General features: G+C 38.1%; 2 protein-coding genes across 2 annotated transcripts; one reads left to right on the forward strand and one right to left on the reverse strand.

Annotated features, from left to right (window-relative positions):
- Positions 1-8,610: 8,610 nt before the first annotated feature.
- On the reverse strand, positions 8,611-14,189 carry LOC142339629 (uncharacterized). The gene is made up of 7 exons (XM_075389811.1): positions 14,032-14,189; positions 13,315-13,514; positions 12,447-12,625; positions 10,663-11,773; positions 9,990-10,472; positions 9,316-9,818; positions 8,611-9,136 (listed from the first exon to the last, which is right to left on the reverse strand). Exons 1-7 carry the CDS (start codon positions 14,081-14,083, stop codon positions 8,725-8,727), a joined length of 2,940 nt encoding a protein of 979 aa, XP_075245926.1. The 5' UTR covers positions 14,084-14,189; the 3' UTR covers positions 8,611-8,724.
- Positions 14,190-18,191: 4,002 nt separating this feature from the next.
- LOC142340495 (uncharacterized) lies at positions 18,192-22,362 on the forward strand (the record flags this gene model as incomplete). The annotated part of the gene is made up of 5 exons (XM_075391070.1): positions 18,192-18,257; positions 18,798-18,902; positions 20,663-20,731; positions 21,459-21,508; positions 22,251-22,362. Coding segments are annotated over exons 1-5 (402 nt in total), but the record flags the coding sequence as incomplete, so codon positions are not given.
- Between the last annotated feature and the right edge of the window lie 805 nt (positions 22,363-23,167).

Raw genomic sequence — 23,167 nt, forward strand, 5'->3', positions numbered from 1 at the left:
CTAAAAATGGCGCTATAGCGCAACACAAAAGCGTTGTTATCCATTGCGCTCGAATAAAACTTTTTTGTCAACGGGTTTTCCCTGGTTTGTTTTGGTACGCGGCATGCCTGATGAGGGCAAAAGATAAAGATTATGGGCTTAAATATGGCAGTAACGATGGTCTCAAAACGTGTGGTTGTGTGTGTGTTACACTAGGCAGCATATTCATGGAGCATTAAAAAACGTAATAGGAGCGCTGTCAACCATTGCGCCCAAGAGCGACTTAAACGTTAAATAACGGAAGAGAAAATTCATAAAAAATGTAAACAAATTGAAGACGAAGAAATAAAGAAAGAAAGGCCGTCAGACATGAGTAAATTAAAACATTTCCCTGTTTTTGGCCAAGGAATTTTGCAGCTCCAACTTGACGGGCGAACTGAGCCCCCCCCCGTTTGTCAGCCCAAGGTCTTATCCTTTATGCTACTGATGCCTATTGCTCTTGTTTATTATACTTTGTAAATCAGCAATGGCTATTTTGTCTCGCTTGTGTTTGTTAATTGTAAAGATTAGGAGATTAGTTATGACGGTATAGCACTTCTAAAACGCATTTATTATGATGGGACGCATGATTAAGGTTTTCTAAATCCTAAATTCTTTCTAAGGTAGGAGCGCTTTTAACCATTCCTCCCAAGTGCGACTGATACTTCATATAATAGATTTGCTGAGATGACTTCAACTGCCCAAAACAGTATAAAGGCCAAATTTTGGATGGAAGTAATAGAAAAGCAAACCAACAGCGATAAAATAAAGATCAATCTGTGGGTAACCTTTGGAGGCGTTCTTGATCGGTCAATATTGAGCAATCAATAATTTCAGCATACAGTGTTTTGAGACAAAGATTAAAAGAAAGAGTCCTAGAGAGGTCCGAAATTAGAGAGGTCAGAGCTTGAACGTGGCAGTATAGCTCATCTAAAAACGCATATATGATGCTGGGCTCAATGTATAGAGACCACTAAAACACGTGAAGATAAAATCTGTTAACACTTGCGCTCAACTGGGACTTATATTTACTGTAACAGCTAAACAGGAAAACAAAAAATAACAAAATACCGCATACTTGGTTTGCGCAAATCATTTACTGGTTACGATCTTAAACGTGGCAGTAAAACTCGTCTCAAAGCGCAGATATGATTCTAGGCTCAATGTTTGGGGACCATTAAAACACGTGAAGATTAGAGCCCTGTTAACCTTTGTGCTCAACTGCGACTTACGTTTATTGTTAACTATACAGGAAAAACAAAAAGTAAGGTTTTACAGAAGAATCAAATAGAATGGAAGAAAGATCGAAAAAAAGACAAGACAAACAGGCGAGAGGATTGGATGAAAAACAACAATTACCCATGTTTTGGATCGAGACTAAAGAATTTTTTTGGCACCAACTCGACAGCGAACCTCTGATACTCACTTAACAGCCAAACGTTTTACCTATTGTTATTATTGTCATTGTCTATCTATTGGCATTGTCTATTGTACTTTGTACATGCGCCAATTTTTAGTCAATGGCCTTTTTGGCTCGCTAGTTTTTGCTATGCAGCATGCTTAATGAGGTCAAAACACGTGCTGATTAGGAACCTAAGAATGGCGCTATAGCGCAACACAAAAGCTTTGTTAACCATTAAGCTCAAATAAAACTTTGTCAATGGGTTTTTCACTGGTTTTTCTTGTTACGCGGCATGCCTGATCGGAGCAAAAACAGGAGAAGATTATGGGCTTAAATGTGGCAGTAACGATAGTCTCAAAACGTGTGTGTGTTTGTGTTGCACTAGGCAACATGTTCATGGAATATTAAAAACGTAATAGGAGCGCTGTCAACCACTGCGCCCAAGAGCGACTTAAACGTTAAATAATGGAAGAGAAAATTCATAAAAAATATAAACAAATTGAAGACGAAGAAATAAAGAAAGAGAGGCCGTCAGATAGGAGTAAATTAAAAACATTTCTCTGTTTTTGGCCAATGAACTTTGTAGCTCCAACTCGACGGGCGAACTGAGCCCCCCCCCCGGTGGTCAGCCCAAGGTCTTATCCTTTATGCTACTGATGCCTATTGCTCTTGTTTATTATACTTTGTAAATCAGCAATGGCTATTTTGTCTCGCTTGTTTTTGTTAATTGTAAAGATTAGGAAGGAGGTTAGTTGCGCTTCTAAAACGCATTTATTATGATGGGACGCATGATTAAGGTTTTCTAAATCCTAAATTCTTTCTGAGGTAGGAGCGCTTTTAACCATTCCTCCCAAGTGCGACTGATACTTCATATAATAGATTTGCTGAGATGACTACAACTGTCCAAAACAGTATAAAGGCCAATTTTTGGGTGGAAGTAATAGAAAAGCAAACCAACAGCGATAAAGTAAAGATCAATCTGTGGGTAACCTGTGGAGGCGTTCTTGATCGGTCAATATTGAGCAATCAATAATTTCAGCGTACAGTGTTTTGAGACAAAGATTACAAGAAAGAGTCCTAGAGAGAGACAGAGAAGGGAATAATTAGAGAAGAAACAGAGAGATAGAGGGAGAAAGAGAGAGCGAAAAATAAGAAACGAAGAAAAAGAGAGAGAGAGAGAAACGGAAAGAAGGGAAAAAAAAGATAGAGAGGAGAAAGAAACAGAGGAAAGGATAGACAAAGTGAACGCGAGAGAGAGAGAGAGAGAGAGAGAGAGAGAGAATTATTGTGAGAGAAAAAGATCAAAAAGATAACATGAACGAGAGCGAGAGAAGAAAAACAGAGAGACAGAAAGAGACAAGCAATGTAGAAAAAAGTATAGAATGAGAAAGAGAGAGAGAGAGAGAGAGAGAGAGAGAGAGAGAGAGAGACAGAGATAGATAGATTGAGAGAAAGAGAGAGAGAGAGAGAGAGAGAGATTGAATGCAACAGAGACGAACGAAAGAAGCGAAGAAATGAAAGAAAGAGTGAAAAATGAATGCTCAAAAATTTGTTTCGGAGCAACAAAAATAACGGGGAAAAATTCATTGGTCGTTACCAAAAAAAATCACCAACCAAAAAAATTGAAAAAAAGACAGACTTGAAATAAGAATTGCTACAAAGACCCAATTATAATCCCTCAAACACACACACACACAGGAACATAAATAGACTCACGTTGCATGAATTGCTTTCGAATGCCAGGTGCCATGGTGTAGATTAGAACCGCCAGGCGTCAATCACCTTCTGGTTTTTTTAAGAACCTATTTCAGATTGAAAGCATTTGGGATCACGCAAAAGTAAAGCGCGAAAAAATACCTGAAAGACGATTGTTCTAGGAAAGCGCAGATTCTGTACCGTTAAAATTTTCCAAAAAAAATTCTTCAAATTTCCTTCGAGAGCAATTAACATTTACTAACTGGGACAGTGAATCCTCCCTCTGGGCGATCAAAAAGAAAAAGCAAAGCGCGAAAAATTACTTGAAAACTGATTGTTCTAATTGTTGTGATTAAATAGATCAATTTGAGCTAGGGACTTAAACAAAGCATATCCGCCGGTGCCAGCATTAGTTCCACAGGATTATACTGCAAAGACCCGTAGTTCCTAGCTTGACGGGCACTTTCTCTTGCTGTTTATTCCTAGATGCGACTTTTGCCGCCGGTGCCAGTATTGGCTCCACAGGCTAATTATTAAATAAAATCATTTTTTAAGCTTGCCGTCGGTGCCAGCATTGGTTCCATAGGCTCCTTAACTCTTGGTTTTTATTTTCCATCAGCTCTTTTCCTTTCTTTGTCGGCGGTGCCAGTATTGGTTCCATAGACACTCATCTACTTGCAGTGGTTCAGTGACATTTTGTTTTTCATTAATTGAGTTGCACTGTTACAGTGGTGTTGTGTGTTTATTAGACCTAGGATTAGTTTTTGTTTTGAGAATGCCAACGAGAGGTCAGCTGTCGAAAGATTGCTCCATGGAGAAAGAAATGGCATGTAGTACTGAAGCATGTCCCGTTCTAACCAAAGTTATTCTACCGAAAAATTTCGACTGCAGCAAGACTTTCATTTGTGGTTTCTGCTCCAGTAGGCAGCAGGAGCCAAAAAGTTACTCAAATGTGCTTTTAGACAACGTAACAAAATATAACAAGGCGCTGTCATGCATTGCGAGAGACATACGCCAAGAACAGCATGAACAAGAAAGCAAAAAATCAAAAACTTAATTATCAAAGGAACTACTCCTATCAGCTCAATCAATGATCATGAAGTTGTTACTAAAATTGCCCGATCTGTCGATGTTGATATTTAGAGCAATCAAATTGAAACGAAGAGAATCGGCAAATCCAGTGAAATCATTGGTCGGCAGCTTCTCCTGGTCAAATTCAAGTGCCTATTGAAACGAAAAGAATCTCTTCGTAATTCGGCCAAACTGAAAGATACCAGTGATTATTCAACAGTATTTGTCGATCTTGATCTTACAAAGTCGGAACGTGAAGCTCAATATCAGCTTAGACTTGAGAAACGCTCACTTGAAAATAAATACTCTGACAAAGCTTTCGTAATAAGAAAAGGGCGAGCAATTGAAAAACGGGTTTGACTACCGCGTTACCTGACACAGCCTGTCAAAAAAATGCTGAAGTATTTACTTCTCAACGTGCAAAGCATCCTTAGTTTAGAACGACGTCTCAATTTATATCAACTGCTCTCACAAGAATGCCCAGACTTAGACTGCCTCGTTGAAACGTGGATAGATGATTCAATACGAGATTCAGTCGTATTTTGTGGAATGCCTTACACCGTTGTTGCTAGAAGTGACCGAAACCAAGGAAAAGACGGAGGTATTTTGCTTGCCGCGCATGATTCTTTTTTTGGAGTTCTTCAGAATTACGAGTTTGAAAATTGGTGATTTTTTTTAATAGCGGCGTGTACGATCTGTACAATAATTTTAAAGAGACGGATGCATCGTCTCAAGAGTAGAATTTTGTGGTTATGGGTGATTTTAATCTGCCTAATGTAAATTGGGAAAGTAACGCCACCGCGATCTCTGTTGATCAGTCTTTACTTGACTCGATGACACAGGAGTTGCTTTTAGAACAGATTATTAAATCTCCTACGCACAAGATCGGTAATATACTAGATCTGGTTTTCGTATCTCAACCTGATGCTTTTGACTATGAAGTGCTGCCGGCATCTTTTTCAGATCACTATCCCCTCATTATTAGTTACGATTATTCACCATGCTTCGTGGCTCCGTTCTCTTCCGAATTCTCAGCGAGTTGCTTCAACCAAAATATGTTAGAAAGCAAGATCGATTTAATTGACTTTGAGGCAGTATCTAGTCTGCAAAATACTAGTGAGTTCTTATTGGAGACATTAGTAGATGTAACCTCCAGGTCTTGTTCGAAAACGCAAAAAGCGCAAATTGAAATTGTTTCCTTTTTATTACAGTTCGCTGACGGTGCACTCTATTAATAAACTAGAGACCGCTAAACGACAATTGAGTTCGAAGCACAAATTAGATAAGCTGAAAAAAGAGGTGATGGATTTTGTTGAGCTCGATAAAGTGTCTTTTCTTCAGTCAACAAAAACATTCAGCACAAACGATGCTTTTAAAATGTTGAAAAGTCTAAGTGGACGCAGCTCTTTTCCTAACGAAATGATTTATCAGGATCGGCTTGCTGGATCTGATATTGAAAAAGCCAATCTATTCAATCTTTTCTTCCATTCGGTGTATAAGAAATCCTCTCTCTCTCTCTGTAGCTCCCATCGGTACCCCAAGTGCCAATATTCACCTCGGTGATTTAGTTTTTTCCATCTCGGAGACCGTCAAACTACTTGAAACATTGCCTATGAGCTCAAATGCCGTAGCGGATGGAATTCCGCCCTTTGTACTGAAGTACTGCTCTGCTTCTCTTGGGCCCTTAATTCACTCATTGTTCTCCCGTATAATTCTTACCTGCAAATGGCCTCGGCTCTGGAAATGTGCATTTGTGACGCCGATTCATAAAAAAGAGTCCCGAAACAATATCGAAAACTACAGACCAATATCGTTGTTACCCCGATTATCCCTGGTGTTGGAAAAGCTTATTTTTGATTTTCTTTACTCGCGACTACGATACAAATGGAACAGTTGTCAGCATGGATTCCGAAGAGGGCATTCAACAATAACTCAATTGATTATTTACTTGGACGAGCTGTATTCCAATTTTGACGATAACGTCGAGCAAGTCCTAATTTACCTGGACTTTGCTAAGGCTTTTGACACCGTTAACCATGCTATTTTGCTTGACAAGTTAGCTTTATATGGCCTTGATAACAATTTTTTAAAACTTATTTTTTCCTACTTAAGTTATAGATAGCAACGAGTAAGTGTCAATGGGACTTTATCGGATGAAATCATGGTTACTAGTGGAGTTCCTCAAGGTAGTCTCTTAGGACTGTTGCTGTTTCTTGTGTATATTGACGACATGCTGTCCGTACCGGAATTCTCAAGCTGTTTCTGCTTTGCAGACGACACAAAGTTGGCGTGTGCGGTAGATGACATGTTTAACAAATGCCAGAAAGACCTCGATAAGCTATTTACTTGGGCTGCCGATAATGATCTTACCTTCAACGTTGACAAATGTGTGTATCTTCAAGTATCTGAAAAGTGGTTTGAGTATTGGGTCCAATTTGATACGAAAAGTTGAAAAAACAAGTGACTTAGGCATAGAAATCTCAATTAACTTAAAGTGGAGTATTCATGTTAGGACCAAGCTAGCGAAAGCTCAGAGAAGTTTTAATTATCTTATACATAATGTGCCTTACAGCTTACCGAACAGCGTCAAGTATAATTTATATTCTGCCTGTGTTCTGTCAATTCTGCTTTATGGTTCTCAAGCGTGGTTTGCTGATATCAGCCATCTTAGATATTAGAAAATTTTTATTGGAAGGGGGTACGCTGGTGCTATGGAAGGAATGACTACAACACACTTCTTCGTGCGTCAAATAAAACTCCGATATGCTATCAACTGATTGAACGCGATCTTCGCTTCTTTATTTCCATTGTTTTGGGCAATACGTGCATAAAATTTGAGGACTTTTTCTCTATCAAGACATTTTCTGAAATGCTTCGAACTAATTCTCATGATCATATTGTAGTGAGCCCCACGAAAAAGCAGCTGACAGCTAAATCATTTTTTAAGCGGGTACAAATTTATGTGAATGATTTCAGCGAAACTGGTAACTTCAACATCCTGAGGCCACCAGCCAACTACAAAGTTTTACTGAAAACTTTTTTCTGCTCACTGCGTGACTCAAAGTTTAATCCGGACGTGACCTGTAGTTGGTCCATTAAATGCCGTTGTGCGTTTTGCCGTTCTTAATTTTTGTAATTAATTTTTTCTCCATAGTTGTAATAGCTATAGATAAATATTCTTGTTTGTACCATATGCATAGATCTTTCTGATGTGTTGTATTAAATTCCATAAATTGGTCAATTGAAGTCTTTTACTACTACTACTACTGCTACTACTAGAAAATCGCAGATTTTGTAACGCTAATTTTTTTTAAAAAAAATGCTTCAAACTTCATTCGAGAGCAATTTACATTTAGTACATGTGACAGTAAATCGTCCCTCTGGGCAAAAATACATTAAAACTTTCATAGCCTCGTGGTAACCGCACCTGACTAACGCTCTTTTGACCGGGGTGTGGTGTTCTCACCCATCTACTTCGAGCCTTTTAGGTCAATGGCCTCTCTCGATAATGTGTGAAATATGCGTTTTGAAAGGACCCTCTCCCTAAACATGCAAAAATTTTGTCCTTATCTAGCTCTCACGTGTTTGTTAAATTTGCTTAACAATGCGTTGAACTATTATTTTCCAGACGTTAATTTTTATTTTTTTGTGCCCGCCTGTTTTCCGAGGGATTCTGGTAGTTGAATTGTCAAAAAGGTCGCAATTATTGACTACGTGGTGTTAATCTAAAATACCGTTTAAAATCTACAGAAAAGCTTACTCATACCGCAATCACTATTCATATATCGAAGAGAATGTGCCGGCAATACACTGCTTTGCTTGGCTTGCTGTATTGGAAAATTGAAATGCAGTGATAATGCAGTGCTAGAAACCTGAAAATTGGGAAGCTTCCAAACTTGCAAAAGAATTAAACAAACTTATTTCTTTTGCAAGTTTGGAAGCTTCCCAATTTTCAGGTTTCTAGCACTGCATTATCACTGCATTTCAATTTTCCAATACAGCAAGCCAAGCAGTTTGTACTGCCTGCACATTCTCTTCGATATATGAATAGTTTCACAATCTTTCGTTCGAATGGTTGAGATTTGCTTCCGGGATATGGGCAGCCCAAAATTAAGGTTCACTCTGGTTCTGACTCACAGGGTACGGATGTGTACTAACGGAACGGAAGAATCTGTTGTTTCACCCTCCTAATAGGTACTTTTCTTCAAAGCAGATTGTTAGATATAATTTTTCATTCTGCCTTTCGCCCACAGCATGAGATACTTTCCTTCAATGTACTTTTCGTACAACTGAAATTCAAAAGATACGAAATATCCGCGCAATTTTAAACCAGGGCAATTTGTTGCCTGTCGTTACTTAATTTGTCTAATTTGTTGTCCTTCTCTGCGTTTTGTACATTTCGTTCCAGTACTAAGTAAAAAGAATTTAAGAAAAGATCTATTAGTTTTTTGAATCTTGGTGCTCAAATTTACAATTTAAACTTGAAGAGTTTAAATATTACAAAGCGCCAGCGCTATGTTCTACATCTTCCCATGCCCTCATGGACAAGCCAACTCGTCGGACCAGTCATTGCACGGATTGGTTCCGGAGTGCAAACAGCAATCGTACACTCTGTTGCACTTCTTGTCACCTGGCAAACAGTAACCGTCTTGACACTGGTGCTCTCCATATCTACACGATCCACCGGATCCCTGTTGGATGGGAGCCGGAGCGGCTCCTTGCTGTTGCTGTCCAGGGTAAGGCCATGGGTTGGGGTAACTGGACCCACCTCCTCCCATGCTGTGCTGCATTCCTCCGCCATTTCCGCCGTTGCCGCATTGCAGTTCGTCCTCTCCCTGTCTGCACTCTTCTCTGCCATTACACCTTGCTGACCACGGCTGGCAAGTTTGGTCCCAACACTGGAAGTCGCACTCGTTTATCTCTGGGGGAGGCGGAGGTCGAACAGTATTCCTGAAACCAAAGCATCGTTTCTAGCAAATCTGAAATCAATCGATTCAAAGATTCAAGCAAGTACCTTTCGAGAGATCAAAGCTCCAAAAGTTCGATCACTTGATTTTCGATAATTTATAACGTTAAACCCTTTTGAATCAAGTCTTTGCTCATATTTTGGTTTGCCACCAATCACTTACGGCGGTGGAACTAATTCGGTAACAACGCAAACACGCTCGTCCTCTCCTCTGTCGCAGTCATTGAAGTTGTCGCATTTGTAAATACTTGGAATGCACTCGCCATCGTCACACTGGAACTGATCATAGTTACACCTCTGCAAATCATTGCACTGGAATTCGTCTGTCTGGTCCAGACAGTCCACGAAGCTGTTGCATACCCTGTCATCTGGAATGCAATTGGTTCCATCGCACTGGAAGTGTCCGGGTGGACAAAGTGTCTGCTGGATACACAACTCTGCAAACTCATCCGATCCATCCAGACAATCTGGTCTCTGGTCGCACAGGAATCGGGCATCAATGCACTGTCCGGATCTGCACTGGAATTCTGTATCAGGTCGGCAAGTTCCACAAGAAGCTTCATCTTTGCCGTCTCTGCAGTCATCTCGTCCGTCGCAAACCCATGACTCGTGGATGCAGACATCGGGTGAACACTCGAACTCGTTCAGTCGGCAAGTGTTCAGGGACTAAAAACAAAATTACCCAATCAAATTTCAACGCCCTCTACCCCTATGGATAGACCCATCTGTTCTACTTGATAGTCAGGGCAGGCAGAGTCGAGTTTGACCAGTTTACCTTGATCAAGGGTGTGGTCTTTCCTCCAAGGGGAGGGAAAGGGTTTGTAAATTTCAACTCACCACTGTTTGCTGGACTTGACAATTGGCTTCATCCTCTCCGAATTCACAGTCTGGATAGTTGTCGCATCGTCTGTTTTCGGTGATGCACTTTCGGCTGAATTCACATGCATATTCCCCAGCTCTGCATGCCATGACCCCAGAACTGCCGCCCATGTTAATCTGCCCTGGTTGGTATTGAATACCCCCTCCATTTGCTCCCGGCATCTGTCCTCCGGGCTGAGGTTGGAAGGTGCAATCCATTTCATCGGATCCGTCTACGCAGTCCAGGTTCCCATTGCATTGTCGGGTGCTTCTGATGCATTGACCATTCGAACACTGCCATTCATCTGAGTAACAGACTCCGTATCCTGGTGATTGGATGTTGGCTGGAAGTGATCCTCCGGAGTTGCTAGTTCCAAACTCCGACATACCTGCACATTCCTTCTCGTCAGATCTGTCACCGCAGTTATTGATGCTATTGCACCTCAATGATCGCAGGATGCACTAAAACAAGAGAAATTTGGTTCACTGGCAGATCCGAGTTAGTAGCTTTAATAAATCCAGTTGTTTAATAGTAAGCCCAAGTTTGGCTCACAATTTTGGGACCTTTGCCTGTTCTGAGTACCCTTCAAACATCTCTTCCCCTCCTCTCCTCCCTCTATGTTCCTTGTTTTAAATACCCCAGAGTTCTTACCTGACCATTGTCACATTCGAATTCCGTTTGGTCACATCGACAATCAGCTTCGTCCGAGAAATCCCCGCAGTCGTCGATTCCATTACAAGTTGCTTCCTCAGGCACACAGGCTCTGTTGATACAGGTAAAGAAGTCATCAGGACATCCGCAATCCCGCTCATCCGAATGGTCACCGCAGTCATTGAACCCATTGCATTGGAGGTAGTCGGCAATACATTGACCGTTCGAACATTGGAACTCGTGGGATGGGCAAAAGCAAAGAGCTTCGTCCGAATTATCACCGCAGTCGTTCACGCCATTGCATCGAACGTATTCGCTCAGACAGAATCCATTGGCACATAGGAAGGTATGAATTGTGCAAGAACAGTGGTACTCATCTGAGCCATCTGGACAGTCGGGAGCACCGTCGCAGATCAATTCAGTGTCCACACAAATGGACAAGTCTGAACACATCCACTTGCCGTAACTACAAGTACAGTCAACTTCATCTGAGAAATCGCCACAATCATTGACACCGTCACACCTTGTCATATCGTGAACACATCGACCATTGGTGCATTGGAAGTCCTCGTCCGCATCACAAAAACAGTGGACCTCGTCCGAGAAATCACCGCAATCGTTCAAGTTGTTACACTGCAGGTAATCCGGAAGACATCTTCCATTTCTGCATGTAAACTGTCCATCTCCACACCAGCAAAAGATCTCGTCGGATCCATCACCGCACTGGTTAATTCCATCGCAAATATCCTCGAAATCTTCACATCTGTCATTCGCACATACGAAGTCATCGATGTCGCAGAAACATTTATCCTCTTCGTCAAACACGAAGTTCTGAACAGCTGGGCAATCAGTTTCACCATCGCAGAGCCATTCGCCAGGAATACAGACGTTGGATCCAGGGCACTGGTACTGGTTGTAGGAACAAGCCTCGCAGAACAGTTCATCTGACCAATCATGGCAGTCGTTGTCTCCATCGCACACCATGTCTTCATCAATGCAAGCTCCATTCAAACACGTGAACTCACCAGGTGGACAGATCCAGCAGTTTGATTCGTCGCTGAAGTCTCCGCAGTTGTTAAATTGATCGCACACGTAAATTCCCAAGATACACCTTAAAGTAATGCAGGTAGATTCATGGAATCGTCGGAGCAGTTCAGTACAGACATTCTCCCCTTCCCCTTGTACAACGAAGACCTTCAATACCCATAAATACGCTTTTTCCGATTAATCGAAAGAATTTACCCCCCCCCCGGACCATGTCATGAAACGCTTCCTGATTAATTTTATATAGTCTGTCCCATAAAGTTGAAGCGAACGTTCGAAAACGTCAAAAACAGGCAATTGAGTATCAAGTTGGTCATTTTAATGTCAACGTTTTTTCCATTAAGCTTGTATTCAATTTTTTTTAACATGTTTTAAATTTGAACTTTGACCTTTGAAATCAGTCCAGTGGCGTTTGGAACGTTCGCTGATTTCAACTTTATGGGACACGCTATAAATCTCATTAAGTTGCAACGCAAGCGAACGTTCGAAAAGCTCGGGGCATGCAGTTTTGCTAGATATCTGCATGTTTTGAATTTGAACTTTGACCTTTCAAACGTTCGATAGCGTTGCAACTTTAAAGTCCCATAAAGTTGCAACGCAAGCGAACGTTGATAAACTTTCAACGTGCAAAAGATAACAACAAAGCACACATCTCTGCATGTTGTTTTAAATTTGAACTTTGACCTTTCAAACGTTCGATAGCGTTGCAACTTTATGGGACTGACAATCTACGCACAAACCTTCCATTTGCACATTCGAACTGGTCAACATTACATTCACAAGCTGCTTCATCTGAGTTGTCCGGACAGTTCTGGACTCCGTCGCACAGCCATTGGTACGAGATACAATCACCAGAGTCACATCCAAATTGATGTGCGGCACAGTTGCCTCCATTACCCGTTCCCAATCTTTTCCCAATCTAAAAAGCATAACATGAACTCAGGAAATCATGCGCCAGAGTTAGGTAGCGTGTCCCAAAATTAAAGTTCATAATTGAACGTTTCGAAATGTTCGCATTGCGTTGCTCATTTTCAAGTTCAATTTGCGTTTTGGAAGCGTTCGATTCAACTTCATAGGACAATAGTCAGTCCCATTAAGTGGCAACGCAAGCGAACGTGCAACCCCCCCCCCCCCCCGCTTTGCAAATAAGCAGCCAAGTTTAAATTTGAACTGAGCTACATATCGCCAAATGAGAAATACAAACGTATACGCTCAATTATAGTTGTCACGCAAAATTGGAATAATCAAAATTGCCAAAAAAATTTCTATTTAGCGTAGCAAGGAAATCAAAAATGTGGACAGTTTCCAAAACTTTCGATTACTTCAACTTTTTGAAAGGCTAAATTAAATTTCTGTGGAGTCGAAATGAACTGACTCGCAATTGCTAATGCTCTTTTGCTCCTCTCAGTTAACCTCCGCTAATTTCACTTTGTTTCTTCAGGCCCTTTTCTCAACACTTAAGTATCCACCTCCCAAACCTACAGTTCAAGGATGTATAAGCATTGCGCAAAGTGTCTGCTGCGCCGAAAATCGATTTGGGGTTTTTCAAGATGCCAAAATTTCGCGGATTTTCCCTTCCCTAGCTATAATAGAATAGTATCTATCTACCTCTCCTTGGTATGTTCGAGGCATAGAGACGTTCTGTTCTGGCTCCAGCACTCGTTTGGGAAACCCTCGGATTCCCTCGGGAGTGTTCATGGCTCGCTTGTGTCTGTTCGTGATAATAGTGGCATCTTGGTACAATTTCTTTGCAGCCCAGCGTGTCTGAGATTCGAAGTTGATCTTTCTCTTGGTCGCAGAATCATCAACTGTTAATATACACTTAAGATATGGATAATAATAAAGCAGTGACTAGGAATGCCCATCGAGTGATAATGCGAAATACAAACTGTACTCTTCCCATAACCCACATTTTCCCCATATCTCACAATGTTTTTTCCAATATTTAACATTTTAAACCATATTAAACCCTTATTAATTGCACTTTGTTCACTTGTATGTAATTTAATCAAAATTTCTCAACGATCACATGCATTGCAATTTTATGCGGGAATAATTTGGGAAGTTTTATAAATTTGATTGATACTCAACCCAACGTTCGGAAAACTCGGGGCATGCATGTGAATGACGGTATTTGCCATGTTTTGAACCGTATTTGCCCAATATTAAACCATATTTACCAATTTCGCTGCCTAAGTTCTAACCCAAGAATGTGTGAGAGTCGTGTGATTTGCGTGCGTGTGTGTATGTGTGCGTTATTTGTGTATGTTTAGGTGGGGGTGGGGGGGGGGTGTCAGTAGGGTTTTGGATATTTACTTTACGTACTTGCTAACGCAGCTACGCCTAGGAGCAGCAATATAATCCAGGTATTCCACATGGTTACAGCACAATAACACGCCTACGCACTTCTTTCACTCAATTCTCAGATCTCAGTTTCAAAATGTTAACGTCTGCAATGATAACGAACAAACTCAGTGCCAAAATTTCACAATCTAGGTCAATTAACCTGGCAGGTCTTTTGTCTGTACGTTGTTTCTTTTATTGCGAATGGTATAGTAATTCCCATAAAGTTGCAACGTAAGCGAACGTTCAAAAAACTCTTGACATGCAACTGGACAACGAATAACTGATCTCTAAATGTTTTGATTGTGAACTTTGACCTTTGAAACGTTCGATATGGCGCTGCAACTTTATGGGACTGACTATACTGGCAGTCTCAAAGTTGGAATGCCAGCAAACGATTGAAAATGCCAGACATGAAAACGAATATCCAAACGCTGATATGTCCGTAGTATAGAGTTGAAACCGGATCGAGCGTTTCAAAGGTCAAAGTTTCAATTTAAAACATGCAAAAATAGTTAAATTGTTGTACATATGCATGCCCAGAGTGTTCCGTAGGGTTATGAAACTGGAAAGGTTATTCCCATAAAGTTGCAGTGCAAATTCACGTTTTCAAAAAGTTTTCAACGCAAGCATGATTAGCAGAGTGTACAGGAATAGCGTGTCCCACAAAGTTGAAATAAGCGAACGTTTCAAAAGTCACAGGTTAGAGTTCAAAGGTCAAAGTCAAATTTAAAACATGTAAAAAGTTGATGAATATAAGCTTAATGGAAAAAACGTTGACATTCAAATGACCAATTTGATGCTCAATTGCCTGTTTGACGTTTTCGAACGTCAAATTTATGGGCCAGACTATATTTTGAACGTTCTCAATTTTATTATTTGCTCTTAAGCTATTGACAATTAAAAACTGTTTGAAAAGGTTACGGAGTTAACTTTGTTAACGGAGGTACAGGAGAATCAGTACTGACTATACTGCGAAGCTATTTTAAAAAGCCTTTTGTATTCAACAAACGAAACGGCAGCGGCATATTTTCAGTAGATGAGCGCAAAAAAACTACCATCGGACGAAGTGCTCGCGAAAGCGGGGACGGGTTGAGTGTTTGGTCGTAGATAACGTAGATAACCATACTCCCAGAAGCGGGGGGGGGGGGTGTTTGCTGAAGGAAAGGTATCAAACATACATCAATTCAAAATTTCACTTCAAGCCGTCAAGTTTTGGTAGCTTTGAGCCGTTCGCTTTGAGCCTTTAGCTCTGAGATGCGCTCCGACACGGTGTCCTCGGGCTTAGCTAATCCATCCCGTTTTTGTAGACGGAATGTCAACTTCAAAACAATCGCTAAAACCACAGTATGTTCTAGCTAAGTCAACGGTCGAGCAAAACTAAGCATAAGCGGTTTTTAATATAATTGCTAACAACGTGTCAAGATCAATTAATTTGATCAATCAATGAACAAACTTTCAATTTGCCGATTGTAGTTGAAAAATGTGCAACTAATAAAATCTAAAAGTGGTATAAGTCAGTCCTGGATTGAAACTTTTTCGAACGAATTTGAAGCACAATTATGTAAAATCAACGCTCGAAAACTGTAAATTATCTAACATTATTTATCAACACTGCTGAAACTTTTTTTGAAGTCTTCGGGAGTAAATGACACCCTGTGTGATCCCCAAAATTGAATAATCTTGGTTTAGCTTGATCTAAAATTCAATGTTTAATGATTACTAGCAGGCCCGCAAAAACATAACAAGAAAATCATTTAAAAGAAATTGGCAGGCCCGCAAAAGCAGCACAAAAAAATCATTTTTTTAAAAGAAAAGCTACAAGGTTAAAAACTCAGATTTTTTTGCAGCACCTGGGGCTGGAACCTATGACCCTCGTTCAAAAGCAATAGGTATTACGTTTCGTCTTCGATGTGTTTGGTTTGAGTATATTACGTTATCTGCCAAAAATTTTTTGTCAACCACGTTTTCTGCTTTACCATTTTGCATATTTAAGGAGCGCTAAGACTTGTACAGATACTGATCTTCTACATGGTGGCATAGTGTAACTCAAGTTCTATGTTAGGCTGCATGTTTAAGGAGCGTTTATAACATGCAATGATATGGAGCTTAAACATGAGAAGAGAAAGGACAGGGGAAAAAGAGAAACCGAACGCAGAAAAAAGAACAAGAAATAGATAAACCAAAAACATTAAAGGAGAGAAAAAAGAAAAAAAGCAGAACAGAAGAGAAAAGACAGAGTAACGAAAAACAAAAAAGACAAATAAAAGTGGGAAGAGAAAAAGAAACGAAAAAAAAACCAAGACAGAAAAGAAAAAGAGAAATGAACTCGAGAAACGAAAGAGAGAAATGAAAGAAAAGAAAATCAAAAAAAGAGAAAAGCAAAAGAGAAAATAGAGAAAAGGAGAGAAGACAGACAAAAAGGAATGCAGAAAAAGAACAGGAAAAAAGAGGGAAAAGAGATAGAAAAACAAAAAAGAGAAAAGACACAGAGAAAAGCAAAAAAAGAAAAGAAAAGCAATGAAAAGAAGAGAGAAGAAAGAGAAAACAGGAAAGAAAAAGACAGGAAAAAACCAGAAAAGAAACGTTACAGAAAAAAGAGAAAGAAACCAAAGCAAGAAGAAAGAAAGAAAAAGGAAGGCAGAAGAAAATTAAGAGAAAAAAAGAGAAAAAAACAACATAAAAAAGAAAAGCAGAAAAGAAGAACAGAAAAAAGAGGAAAGAAAGAGAGAAACAAGAGAGACCAAAATGATAGAGGGAAAAGAGAGAAAAGGAAGAAAGAAAACAGAGGGAGAAAAGAAAGAGAAGAAAGGCAGAAAAGAAAAAGAAACGCAAGAAAAAGGAAAAACAGAAAGGAAAGATAAAATAACAAAAGCTAAAGAAAAAACAAAAGAGAGGAACCAACGAGAGGAACAAAAGAGAGAAGAATGAGAAAGGCAAAAAAATAACAAAGGAGAAAAAGAGAAAAGAATGAAAAAAAATGAGAAAAATATACAAAAAAGAGAAAGGCAGAAAAAAGAATAGAAAAAAGGGGAAAAAACGAAACAAAAAAGTAAGAAGAGAAAAGAGCAGAAAAGAGAGAGGGGAAAAAAGAGAAGAGAGAAACTAAACAAAAGACAAAAAGAGAAAACCGAAGAAAGAGAAAGGCAAATGAGAGAAGAAAGACAGAAAGGAAAGAAAAGCAAGAGAGAAAAAGAAGGAAGGAAAAGAGAAAAGAAAGACCAAAAGGAAAGAACAAAACAAGAGAGAAAAGGAAAAGAAAAAGACAAAAAATAAAAAGCAGACAAATGAAAAAGAAAATACAAAAACGAAGAGAAACGGAGAAATGAAAGCGAAAAACAATTCAGAAAAAAACAAAGAGAGACAAGCGGGAGAGAAATGAAAGAAACAAAAGAAAAAGAAAGGCAGAAAAGAAGGAAATAGAGAGAAAAGAAGGATGCAATAGAAAAAAGAAAAACTTTTAAGAAAAAAAGAAAAAAAGAGAGAAAAGAAGGACGGAAACGAAGGACAAAAAAATAAAGTGAAAAACAAGGCAGAAAAGAAAAGAAAAAACAAAGAAGAAGGGCTGGCAAGAAAGAGAAAAGAAAGATATAGAAAAAACAGAGAGGAAAGAGAAAATAACAAAAAACTAAAGAAACGAAAGAGGAACGAAAGAAAAGAATGGGAGAGAAAGATAAAAAACGGAAAGAACAGAAAAACGGAGAACAGAAGGTGAAAAAAGGAGAAAGTAAACAAACAAAAGAGAAGAAAAGCAGCAAAAGAAGAAAGGCAGAAAGGACAAAGCGAAAAAAACACAAAAAAGAGGGAAGAGCAAAGAAATACAGAAACGAAAGACAAGAGAGAGAAAACCAAGAGAGAAAGGAAATAGAAAAGAAAATAGCAAAGAAAGAGCAAAGAAGAACATAAAAGATAGGCAAAAACGAAAGAGAAAAGAAAGCGAAAAAAAAGAGAGAGAAAAAGACAGAAAATACAGAAAAGCAGCGAAGGAAAATAAATATGAAGAGAGTGAAGAAAGCCAGAAAAGCAAATCAGAAAAGAAGAGAATAGAGAATGGAAAAATAGAAAAGCAAGAAAGAAAGGCACAGAGAAAAGACAGAAAAGAGAGAGAATAAGAAACGATACAGAGAAAAGAGACAGAAACGATGATGGAGAAAGAAGAAAGAGAAAAGAAAGAAAAGGCAGAAGACACTCAGAACAGTAAGAGAAAAGCAAGAGAAAGAAAAAAACGGAAAGGAAAGCGAAAAGAAAGAAAAACTGAAGAAAAAAATGAACGAGAAGAACAAAAGAGAGAAGGATTAGAAAGAAAGGCAAACAAATGGAAAACAAGAATAGAAGAAAATTAAGAGAAAAAAAGAGAAAAAAACAACATAAAAAAGAAAAGCAGAAAAGAAGAACAGAAAAAAGAGGAAAGAAAGAGAGAAACAAGAGCGACCAAAATGATAGAGGGAAAAGAGAGAAAAGGAAGAAAGAAAACAGAGGGAGAAAAGAAAGAGAAGAAAGGCAGAAAAGAAAAAGAAACGCAAGAAAAAGGAAAAACAGAAAGGAAAGATAAAATAACAAAAGCTAAAGAAAAAACAAAAGAGAGGAACCAACGAGAGGAACAAAAGAGAGAAGAATGAGAAAGGCAAAAAAATAACAAAGGAGAAAAAGAGAAAAGAATGAAAAAAAATGAGAAAAATATACAAAAAAGAGAAAGGCAGAAAAAAGAATAGAAAAAAGGGGAAAAAACGAAACAAAAAAGTAAGAAGAGAAAAGAGCAGAAAAGAGAGAGGGGAAAAAAGAGAAGAGAGAAACTAAACAAAAGACAAAAAGAGAAAACCGAAGAAAGAGAAAGGCAAATGAGAGAAGAAAGACAGAAAGGAAAGAAAAGCAAGAGAGAAAAAGAAGGAAGGAAAAGAGAAAAGAAAGCGAAGGGAAGGAGAAAAACAAAAGAGACTGAAAAGAAAGACCAAAAGGAAAAAGAAAAAAACAAGAAAGAAAAGCAAAGAAAAAAAGACAGAAAAGAAAAGGCAGATAATGAAAAGGAAAAGACAAAAATGAAGACAAACTGAGAAATGAAAGCGAAAAGCAATTCAGAAAAGAAAAGAAAAGAGAAAAGCAGGAGAGAAATGAAAGAAAGAAAAGATAAAGAATGGCAGAAAAGAAGGAGATAGACAGCAAAGAAGGAAACAATAGAAAAAAAAGGCTTAAAAGAACAAAAAAGAAAAAAAGAGAAAAGATTGACGGAAACGAAGGACAGAAGTGAAAGGCAAGACAGAAAAGAAAGAGAGAAAACGAAGAAAAAGGGCTGACACGAAACAGAAAGCAGGAGTTAAAGAAAAAACAGCAAGGAAAAAGAAAAAACAAAGAACTAAAGAAAAAACCTAATATTGGAACGAAAGAGAAGAATGGGAGAGAAAGGTAAAAAAAACGAAAAGAACATAAAAACGGAGAATAGAAGGTGAAAGAAGAATTGCAGAAAGGACAAGGCGAAAAAAAACACAAAAAAGAGTGAAGAGCAAAGAAATATAGAAACGAAAGACAAGAGAGAGAAAACCAAGAGAGAAAGGAAATAGAAAAGAAAATAGCAAAGAAAGAGCAAAGAAGAAGATAAAAGATAGGCAAAAACGAAAGAGAAAAGAAAGCGATAAAAAAGAGAGAAAAAGACAGAAAATACAGAAAAGCAGCGAAGGAAAATAAACATGAAGAGAGTGAAGAAAGGCAGAAAAAGAAAAAGAAAAAAAGCCAAAAGAAGAACACAAAATAAAGAGGGAAGAGCAAAGAAATACAGAAACGAAAGACAAGAGAGAGAAAACCAATAGAAAAGAAAGACAGTAAAGAAAGAGCAAAGAACAAGATAAAAAGATAGCCGAAAACGAGAGAGAATAGAAAGCGAAAAGGAGAGAAAAAGACAGAAAATATAGAAAGGCAGCGAAACGAAAGAATAAAGATAAAGATAGTAAAGAAAGCAAGAAAAGCAAATGAGAAATGAAGAGAAAAGAGAAAGAAGAAAGAAAAAAGCAAGAGAGAAAAGCACAGAGAACAGACAGAAAAGAAAGAGAAAAAGAAACGACACAGAGAAAAGACTGAAACGAAAGATAGAGAAAGAAGAAAGCGAAAAGAAAGAAAAGGCAGAAGAAACTCAGAACAGAAAGAGAAAAGCAAGAGAAAGAAAAAACGGTAAAGAAAACGAAAAGAACGAAAAACTGAAAAAAAGAAAGAAGAACAAAGGAGAGAAGGACTAGAAAGGAAGGCAAAAAAATATAAAATGGAAAAAAACAGAGAAACAAAAGAGAGAAGGAGGGCAGAAAAAGAACAGAAAAGAGAAAAAAACAAAAAGAAAGATAAAGACAAAGCCAGAAAGGAAAGAGAAACAGAGAAAAGAACGCGAAGAGAAAGAAAGAAGCAAATGAGAAGAGAGACAGAAAAGAAAGAGAAACGAACGAGAGAGAGAGCAAAGAAAAAGACACAAAAGACAGAAAACTAAGAAAAACAATAAAGAAAAGAGAGGAAAGAGAGAAAAGCACGAGAGAAAGCCAGAGAGAGAGAGAGAGAGAGAGAAGACAGAAAAGAAAGAGAAAAAGAAACGATAAGAAAGAAAGAAAGAGAAAAAGAGAAAAGAAAGAAAAGGCAGAAGAAACTCAGAACAGAAAAAGAAAAGCAAGAGAGAGAAAAACGGAAAGGAAAGCGAAAACAACAAAAAAAATGAAGAAAAAAACGAAAGAGAAGAAAAAAAGAGCAGGATCAGAAAGAAAGGCACAAAAATAGAAAAAAGAACAGAATAAGAAAAAAACACAGAAACAAAAGAGAGAAGAAAGGCAGAAGAAGAACAGAAAAGAGAAAACAAAAGAGAAAAAAGAAGAGAAAAGAGAGATCAAGAGAAAGACAGAAAGCAAAGAGAAAAGAAAGCAGAAAGAAAGGAAGCAGCGAAAGAGAAGAGAGACAAAAAAGAAAGAGAAAGGAATGAGAGGGAGAGAGGAGAGGAAAAAAACAGAAAAAAAACAAAAAAAGAGCGAAGAGAGAAACGTACAAGAAAATACAATGAAGATAAGTAGAAAAAAAGCGAGAAAAGCAATTCAGAAAAGGAGAAAAGAAAACGAAGAGAAAGGCAGGATACAAAGGGAGAGAAAAAGGACAGAAAAGAAAGAGAAAAAGAAACAATAAAGAAAAGAAAAAGAAACGAAAAGATAGAGAAAGAAGAGAAAAGCAAGAAAACAAAAAGCAGAAGGAAGGAGAAAAACAGAAATGAGAGGGAGAAAAAGAAAGACATAAAAGAAAGGCAGAAGAAGAGAAAAAAGAACAGAAAAAAGAGAAAAGACGCAAAAGAAAGAAAAGCGAAATGGGAAAAGCAAGAGAGAAAAGAAAGAGGTAAAAGAAAGAAACGAAAGAAAAGAAAGTTAGAAAAGAAAGACAGGAAATAAGAAAGTAAAAGAAAGAGAGAAGCAAGAGAGAAAAAAATGAGAAAGAACGAGAAACAAAAGCGAGAAACGAAAGAGAAGAACAAAAGAGGGCAAAAAGAATGAGATGGGCAAAAAAAGAACAGAATAGAAAGCGAGAAATGTAAGACAGAAGGGAAAAAGACAAATCAAAGGCAAAAGAAAGACAGAGAGGAAACACAGAAAAGAGAAAAAGCAAAAGAGAAATCAAGAGATAAACGAAAGAGAGAAAAGATAGATGAGAAGACAGACAGAAAACGGGAAAACGGAGAATAGAAAGAGAAAAAAACAACAAGAGCGAAATAAAAAACAGAAAATAATGGGAAAAAGAAACGGTACATAGAAAAGAGACAGAAACGAAAGATAGAGAAAGAAGAAAGAGAAAAGGAAGAAAAGGCAGAAGATAGTCTGATCAGGAAGAGAAAAGCAAGAGAAAGAAAACATGGAGAGAAAAGCGAAAAGAACGAAAAACTTACGAAAAAACGAAAGAGAAGAACAAACGAGACAAGGATTAGAAAGAAAGGTAAAAAAGAATAGAAAAAAGAACACAAGAAAATACAAAGAAACAAATGAGAGAAGAAAGGCAGAAAAAGAAACAGAAAAGAGAAAAGAATCAATAGAGAAAAGAGGACGAGAAAAGAAAGAGACAAAGAGATAGGCATAAAGGAAAGAGAAAAGAAAGCGAAAAGAAAGAAAGAAGCGAAGAAGAAGAGAAGCAGAAAAGAAAGAGAGAAAGGAACGAGAGAGGAGGAAAAAAAACAGAAAAATACTGTAAAGAGATTAAAGACAGAAACTAAAAAAGAAGATAAGGAGAGAAAAGAAAGCGAGCAAAGCAAATCAGAAAAGACGGAAAAGAGAAAAAGAAGAGAAAAGCAGCAAATCAGAAAAGAAGGAAAAGAGAAAAAGAAGAGAAAAAGAAACAAAACAGAGAAAACAAAAAGAAATGAAAGATAAAGAAGAAAGTGAAAAAAGGAAAAGAAGAAGCAGAAGAAAGGCACAAAATAAGAAAACCAGAAAAGAGAGCAAGGAAAAACAAGAGAGATAAAAGAAAGGCAGAAGAAGAGAAAAAAGAGAACAGAAAAGAGACGAAAGACAGAAAAGAAAGACAAAAGCAAGAGAGAAAAGAAAAAGAAACGAAAAAATGAAAGGCAGAAAAGAAGTACAGAAAAAAGAGAGAGAAAATGAAAGACGGAAACGAAATACAGAAAAGAAAGAGAGAAGCAAGAGAAAAGGGAGAAAAAAGAGAAAGAGCAAGAAACTGAAAAGAGAAACGAGAGAGAAGAACAAAAGAGGGCGAAAGAAATCAGAAAGGCAGAAAAAAAGAGAAAAGAAATTGAGGAAAGACGGAAGAGAAAAATACAAAAGAAATAGTGAAGAGAGGGAAGCCAGACAAAAAAGCAAGAAGTAAACGAAAAAAGACTAGAAAAGACAGACAAAAAACTGGAAAAAAGAGACAGAAAGAAGAAAACGGAAAAAAACGAATAGAAAGGGAAAAGAAAGAAACAGAAGAGAGAAAACAAAGACGGAAACGAAAGACAGAAAAAAAATGCGAGAAAAAAACACGGAAGAGACAAAAACAAACGAAAAAGAAAAGAGAGACAAAAAAGACAGACAAGAAAAACAGAAAAGAGAAAAAAAGCAATAGAGAAAAGCAAAAGATACTCGAGAAAAAAAGGAATAGACAGAGCGACGAAAACAGAAAA

The sequence above is a fragment of the Convolutriloba macropyga genome, chromosome 5 (assembly GCF_964194025.1).
Source record: "Convolutriloba macropyga chromosome 5, txConMacr16.3, whole genome shotgun sequence".
Classification (NCBI taxonomy): domain Eukaryota; kingdom Metazoa; phylum Xenacoelomorpha; order Acoela; family Convolutidae; genus Convolutriloba; species Convolutriloba macropyga.